Here is an 8,069-nt window from a genome sequence, read left to right as displayed (position 1 = left end):
AGCTTTTGGCACGAATGTACTTGCTGTTACTTGGGTCGCTTCCCACACCAAGTTGCGTACTTCTTCCCATTATGTCGTTCGAACTCACATCGATAGAATGAGCGACGTAATATCCGAGTCGCTCACCGCGCACAGTACGAGTGACACCCATGGAAATGATGACGCAGTGGTCTCGTTTCTTAGCGAATGGGCCGTAGCCAGCATTGCCCAAATCCATCCACGTGACGCCACAGAACCGGAAAGGGTCTTCTTTTGTAGCTCCTCGAATACGCGTCAATACTCGAAAGTCGTTGACCTGATCGTGGATATACGAAGATCGAAGCTTAGCGCCATTGTCACTGTCCATGTGCATTCCATACATCTCATCGTCAAGTGTTCCTTGAAGAGCTCCGAGTACCAGTAAAGTAGGGACAGAAGTCTTACAGACAACTGGCTCAAGTCGACCGTCAGGTGTACACAACGTTTGATGCTGCTGACGCCACGACTCTCGCTCTTTGAATGCCACGAGATTGTTTTGACGACGAACTTCTTTCCATTGTTCATCGTGAAGACGACGCTTGCGGACATCTCGGAAATGTAGATAGTCAGTTAGAGTCTGCTTCGTTACTGCATCGGCGAGATGTTCGAGTTGATCAGCTTCTTCGACTGATAAAATGAGAGGCGGTGGAGGACCGCTCGGGTGTATGCCTGGGGTTTCTGGGATTAAAGGTCGATAGTTTCTGCTGCTTGTCACGTTGGCTGAAGTGCTCACTGACGCACTTAAGCTGGCCGAAAACGTCATGGTGCCGTTGAGTTGAGTGGTGAATTGCGGCGGCATTGTTGTGTCAGGAGAGAGAATTGAAAAGTGAAGGTGGATGTAAGAATTCATTGTGTTGATGGCAAAAATATGGAATCGACTCGGTACTACGCTGAAGATCAAGTTAAACAAGTGGAAGCATGATTCGAACGCATGCTTTCACCTTCTTTAATGGGTTGTTGTGCTTAAGGCGGAAGGGTCGGTAACTACTACGTGATGCCAGGCCCATACTACCCACATCATATCATTAGCGAAAACCCTCCCAGCGTGAGCAACAAAAGAAAAAAAATTAGATTCTCTTCTAGATGTATGTTTTCGTTTTGAGGCATCATGACAGTTTGGATTTTGGAAATATCCATTCTGTTGTCTAACCCTTTTTTATCCCCTCTAGCCCCGCTTCCTGTACCCGCTAACGTCGTCTTAACTTCGGCCGTTGCAGTCTATTGGAACTCGGCCGAAGATAACAGATATTGGTAGCGCTCAGTATACACTTGAGCTAACTATGGGAGAGTAAACGTACCCCCGCTAACTTCGTCTGCAAAATTCATTGGTTAAAATAGAACAGACCACTGGCGAATTCTCGGAGGGGCAAGTAAGCGTCGGAGTCCGCGAGGACGGCTTAAACGAGTGCGTGGTGAGTTCGTTTGGACAACGTACAACTAGATGCGCTGCGGGGGGTATGAGCTACTCCATCTACTCTTTCTCTGCGATCCCTCTGTTGGCTAATTAATTGCTTGTGGTGTGTTGATGTATTAGAGCTCCTCCAAGCGCAAGACCACGTCTGCTTAAGCACCAAGGTGCCTACATCGTCCACTGCCGAACCTGGTTCATCCCCGGGAAGCCTTGTGTATTTTGCAGTCGGAAGAGCTGCCCAGTCGGAAGAGCTGCCACAGAGCCGCCACAAAGACACCATCGGTCCATGAGACCCTACCACTTTTCTCAACGGATGCACACCAAGCTGCATTACGCTTGCAGGCCATTGGAGCGCAGGTACATACGCTAATACTGTCGGTTTGCTGAGTGTGATGCTAACTACTGTCTGTCGTCTTTACTTTTGCGCTAGAATGAAGGGCGCAGTTATGTTGTGGATGGCAGAGCCTCGCGATCAAAGCGAATGCATGCCGCAATTAGTCTTTGAGGCGCATTATGATAGTATGAACTTGGCGAGGGCAACCGCTGAGGTATGGCTGTCTCGGCAGAAATCTAAATTGGCCTTTATTCTAATCTTTCTGTTTAATCAATTTTTTTCTGTGGTCTTCAGCTTTTTAGTCATATCTACTCTGTAGTCACGACGCTGAAAAGCGGATGCGCGACAACGAGCGGAAGGCAGCCCGTTGACCATTACTTAGTTCGCTCCAGGCTTTGACAATTCCTGTAAGTTTACCAGACCTACGTCGTTTGCGTTTCCCTCGTTCTACTGTGTCAGTTTTGCTCAAGCCTGTCACTAACAATGTCTCGCATTGACTAGCCATGGTTACCATAGCAGACATCCACTGCATCCTTTCCAACTCGTGAGCTGGCGCTGGGATAGGTGGTATACTAGACAAATCAGCAACGTACGCCACAATTTCGACAGCACGCAAGCAGTCCTTTTGACTTCTGTTGCCACGGGATTTGGAAAGAGAACCGAGACCCTCCACGAAATACTGCACCAAGAAGTCGGACAGACGCTTGCCCCTCAAGCTGGATTAACTGTGTGGCCACGTTTGTTCTACCATTGGAGGACGTAGTTCCAGTGTTGAGGCTGCATTTGGTGGCTGGGTTTGCTCCGCCACGTTGCCGGTACTGCACACAGCGCACACGGTGTGCTCCATGCGAGGCATGTGATCTAACCTATCTAATATTTGATGCATCATGTTTTTCAGACTTTTATTTGCAGCAACAAGTTCTTGATGCCCAAGTAATAACCTCTCAAGCGTATCCCTGAGCTCCAAAAATTGTTCCGCTTGTTGTTCCATCGTGAGACTGCTTTTAATACTTTCTACTGGAAGCGAGAGGATGTTATCAGTAACAAACCGCTTCCGGATCTTGCTACCCCAGTCCAGCAGCTTCTCCTGACACGAATGCAGCTGTGGTAACGCGGCGTGTACACTCTGCATTTTCTGGTGAACAATGTGCTGTGGGGAAATTGCTAGCGTGTCTCGGTAATACGTTAAAAGCGTCGCGGTAAGACAGTCAGCAAAACCCTTCGGGGAAATCTTTGCAAAATGGAGAAGCCGTAAAGAGTCAGCAAATTGGCTAACTCTGGTGTATGTTTGATGTGATTCCATCTCGAAACAGGCTAGCGAGGGTGGATGACCAGCTTGCTTGGTATCTATCCAGCCGCCCAGCACTTTAGCAACATTTTGGTCTGCAGCAGTGGTAGGTGATATGTATTCGAGAAGAGTTGCAAATCCATCCATTGACCACAATCCTCTGTGTGCTAGATCCGACAAGTTCACGCTGGCGTTTGAGCTGGCGTACGCCGCACCACCTCGTCGTGCTGAATGCGACTGGGAGATTTCTCGTAAGTGTCAACGTGTGATCATACTTGTACATGGATTTCAATAACCTGTTGATGTACGCAGCCACATGCGCTTCCGTCGTAGTCTCCAATACTTGTGAGAACACCCTTGGCGAGGCGTTATACGGATTGGCAATTAGCTGAGATGCCAAAGCATGGAAAGGGTCAATACTCCAGCATATAGGAGAACAGAAAATCGAAATACTTTGTTGTTGTCGAACTTTTATGCTGCAGAACGAAAACTCAATTAATAGGAGCAGAAGAAATAGTACTAGCTAACTCTTACCGTGTGACGTCGATGAGAACAAAGTTCCCATTCCAGTGTAAGTCTGAGAAGTGAATGGTGCCAATATCCGAGCTGCGTCCAATTGCTAGCCATTGATTGTTAAGCAGAGTTCGGTCTAGTAGCGCTTCGACATCATTGCGAAGAAAGAGAATTGTAGAGATGGAACGTAAGTCGTCTAGTGTCATAGGAGGAGCCTGTTGCTTCAGCTTTTTTCCAGTCGAAATGGAAAGCATGAGATATTGTTTTTGAAGATGACGACGACATCGTCGGTACCACTCCGGATCGTTGCGGAAAAGCTCTGTGCCAGTCGTCTCTTCCAGCTGACGCTTGATAGAGCTGAGATAGCTCATCGACGTCTGCCAATGGATGTCAGGATCATTAAACAAAAAAGATAAAAACTTACCAAACATTTCTTTTGTCACATGAGCTGCTGTTAGCGTAGCTAGCTTCAGAGTCTTGTCTACATGTCTGGTCAAGAAGGCATTGAACTTCGCCCTTGCGGACGCATCTTGCTTCTTGGAAGAGGGGCCAAGCTCACTCTCCATCAAGTCCACAATCGATTCCACGTTGGTATCGCCTGCCATCTCCAAAAGCTTTTCCCCGACTGGTCACAGTAAGGTGACGTTACTTGAATGTTGCGCTAAGGTAGCTTTGATTATCTTCGTCAGACGAAGTTAAGTAAATACCCTACTGTATTCTACAGGATAAAAAGTTTCGTATCCTGTATTCTACAGGTAAAAGTTATTGGCAAATCGGGCTCATACTTAATTCAAGTACAACTATACAAACTTCAAGTGATGCTGCCAAATATAAAGTTTGACAGTGATGTAGCTAACCTCGGGCTAATAATTCGTGGCCAGAAATTCTTAGAGATTTAGAGAGCGCGCCAATTTTCGCACCATTCACGATTTAGACCAGGGGGAGGTAGCACCATGCAGAAGCGAAGAGTTCGGCGACTTACATGGGGACAACTGTGGACCAGACTCAAGAAGCTAGGGTGGCAATTTAAGCGACCAAAGGGGCTAGCTACCGAGAATCGCTACTTTACACCTGATGGATGGAAGAAAAGGCCAAACGCAACACACCTTGTCGACTATTTCGACGGAGCTGACGAAGTATGGCAACACGTGCCAGTTGATGGTACGAATCGGCTCATTTTGATTTTGTTATATTGTTATTAACTCATATCACAGTTATCTATGACATGCCGCCTGCCAAACGACACGCCACTACGAGCTCCCCTCTATCAATTCCACTGGGTGCCCCCGAGCCGCCAGTCAACTCTCCCGTGATTCCGCCTGCCCAGTCTCCTGCGAAGACGCCTGTCAAGTCGCCTGCGACAACACCTGCCAAGTCGTCTGCGAGGACGCCTGCCCAGTCGCCTGCGAAAACGCCTGCCAAGTCGCCTGCGACAACACCTGCCAAGTCGCCTGCGAAGACACCTGCCAAAGCACCTGCCAAGTCACCTCGGAAGACGACTACAAAGTCAGCTGAAAAGACGTCTGCCAAGTCACCCACCAATACGCCAGCCAAGTCGCCGGCTAAGTCCCCCGCCCAAGCTCCTGCTAAGGGCCAGACGCCAAGAAAGAAACGTGCGCGTAAAGAGGTCGCTGCGTCTCCTATACCGTCACTACGTCCACTACGGTCGTGTACTGTTCGCGCAGCAGAAGTGGACATATCTGTTGGTGATGACCGTTTAAGCTCTGGTGACGAGAACGACTTCCAAGTCGATGAAGGCGATGAGTCCGACATTGAAGGTACAAGTGAAACTTCTGCTGGTGAAGAGGAAGAAAACACCAGCGATGAGGAAGATGCAGTCGATCTCTCAGCGGGAACTCCATTCGACCAGATGAACAAGGACCAGCTGAGCGAACACGCGAAAACAGGCTGGACGACCTACTTCGAAGATTCATGTGAGTGATTTCGTGTACTATACAAGATAACGAGTGTCCTTTGCTTCGGCTATCCTGTACTCGACACTAATACCCATATATCGTTGCTATGTAGGCGCTTCCCTTCAGCTGCCATCGGCAGAGCTTACACGCTGCTCCGCCACACCTACGGAGTTGGCTACTGCACTGGGGAGTAACTTGGAAGGATTGTTTTTCCTGTTCCTGCCTAAATCGATGTGGATGTCTATCGCTACGGAATCAAATCGGTACCAGCTTCAGTATCGAACGCAGGCAGCGGACGAAATAATGACACGACAGCGACAGCTCAAGCTGAGGCGACCTGAGTACAAGATGAAAACTGTACAGCAAGTCCAGGCTGTGCAACGATCGTTCAAGCCAAGACAAGCGCATGAGCTGGTACATTTCATTGGTTTACTGTGTGCCCGAACCCTTTGCCCGCACCGTGAGAAGCTGTCGAAGCATTGGGCGGTGGATGTACAAGGCGCGGTTCCTAAAGGCACATTTGGGCGATACATGTCGCGAAAGCGATTCGAAGAGATCGTACGATTCTTGCATTTTAGCGACAACAGTCATCCTGACGCTATCAAGTTCAAGACGTGGAAGATTAAGCCTGTCGCGGACACGATCAACGCAACGTTCAAGCTGGGGATGACAGTAGGGCAACGAATCGCCTTCGACGAAGGAATGATACCGATGAGCAGCAAGTTCAACCCCATGCGGCAGTTTCTTCGAGGAAAACCTCACCCATGGGGTACTAAGTGCTTCTTGACTTGCGATGCAGAGAGCGGGTACTGCTACAGGTAATGGATCACTTAGTCTACAGAACATTGTATTATCCAGGTACTAAGTAAAATATGCTTGTGTCTTATTCTGTATAGGGCTGAGATATACCAAGGAAAGCTCAACAGTGACTGTGTGGACCTGAACCAAGGCCCCAACGCTGTGATCCGTAATGTTGAAGAGGTGCTGGAAGGACTACCAAGGAAGCGTCTGATTATCACCGACCGTTTCTACTCAAGTGTGCTGCTGTCGTCTATCCTTCTACAACGTGGACTCTACCATGTCGGCACCATTCAAACGAATCGGCGAGGCTACTGTAAAGACATTCCGTACAAGCAAGCTAAACGACCAAAGACGATGGCGAGAGGGGTATACTGGATTGCACAGTCCAAGACTGAGCCGAATTTGATTGCAGTGTCATGGATGGACAACCGTCCTGTACACTTCATTGCTACGGGGTGTAGTACCCGACCGACAACCCTGTCAAGACGCGCAGGTGCTGAAGTAGTTGACGTGCCAGCTCCTCAACTCGTGAAAGACTATCAAGATGGCATGGGAGGAGCAGATATTCATGACCAACTGCGCTTGCAAAGATACTCGATTCAGGTATTACTTGCTCTTTTTTTATCCTGTATTATACATGACAATATAAACTAACGGTCGAATGTTTTCCTGTATACTACAGAGAGCGATGAAAATGAAGAAATATTACCACACAATCTTTCTTGGGTTAGTTGACATGGCGCTTACCAACGCATACATCATCTATCGACGTATTCAAGGCAATCTTGCTCCCGGTAAAGCACCTCCGACACATGCTGAGTTTCAGCGGCTGATGCAGACTGCACTACTCAACATTGGACCGGCTGACTTTGCAGGAGACTTGTCAGTTGAAGCATTGGCAGACACTCCGGTTTCCCGCTCGTCAGCTCCGCGCTACACGCTACCAGCACAGCACACGACTAAACAAGTGAGCGTATTTCGCACAACACGTGGAAAGGACGGGACCTACTCACAGAAGCGCCGTCAATACGGCTGCAAAGTGTGCTCGTTGCTGCGTCCGGGCAAGAACCCGTGGGAAACCACGTTTTACTGTGTGGAGTGCTCTGAAGTGAGGATGCGGAGCGTGGATGACGATAACGCCGTTGGAAGAGGGAAGGTGTATCTATGCCAAAAGGTGCGGCAACATGATCCTAGTGGACCTACAAACTCGGCCACCTGCAGCCAGATATGGCACGATCTACGACGGGGAGGAGCGACAATTCCTCCCGGTCTCAAGGCTATTCGGCTGCGTGCTCCTACTAGAGCAGGTGCGCAACGTATAGACGACGAGCTGGAAGGTGACAGCTGTTGCGATGACGGTTCCAGCGTAGGGTCGGGAAATTCACGAAGCACAGCGAGCGCTACGAATGCAGGACGCTCTGCAGAGAATATTTGTGAAGTAGTACAGACAGCAGTGATCTAATCAATCCTATGAATAATCAAATATGGAATGAATGCAAACTCTTTGTGAGTGATGGTTTTTGTTGATATTTAGAAATTTTCCCTGTAGCCGATTTGTGCGATACAGGATATAGTGCCATATGTTAGAACCACCATTTTAACTCTTACCCTGTACTGCACAGAGTAGATAACTGACAGAGATTGTGAGCTTGGAAAAACTCCGCAAATAAAAAACCTAAGTCATTTTCTTACCCTGTAGAATACAGGGTAATTTCCGCCCGAAAACGCGGGCCGAGAACGTCATGGTGCCGTTGTGGTAAATTGCGGCGGCATTGTTGTGTCAGGAGA

At 48.5% G+C, this 8,069-nt stretch overlaps 1 protein-coding gene across 1 annotated transcript; it reads right to left on the bottom strand.

Annotated features, from left to right (window-relative positions):
• PITG_10231 (uncharacterized protein) lies at positions 1-817 on the bottom strand (the record flags this gene model as incomplete). The annotated part of the gene is made up of 1 exon (XM_002902022.1): positions 1-817. A coding segment is annotated over one exon (817 nt), but the record flags the coding sequence as incomplete, so codon positions are not given.
• Positions 818-8,069: the final 7,252 nt, after the last annotated feature.

Source organism: Phytophthora infestans, genomic scaffold, assembly GCF_000142945.1.
Source record: "Phytophthora infestans T30-4 supercont1.18 genomic scaffold, whole genome shotgun sequence".
NCBI lineage: Eukaryota > Oomycota > Peronosporomycetes > Peronosporales > Peronosporaceae > Phytophthora > Phytophthora infestans.
Note: the sequence above shows the minus strand (reverse complement) of the source record. Positions and strands in the feature narration are given on the sequence as shown.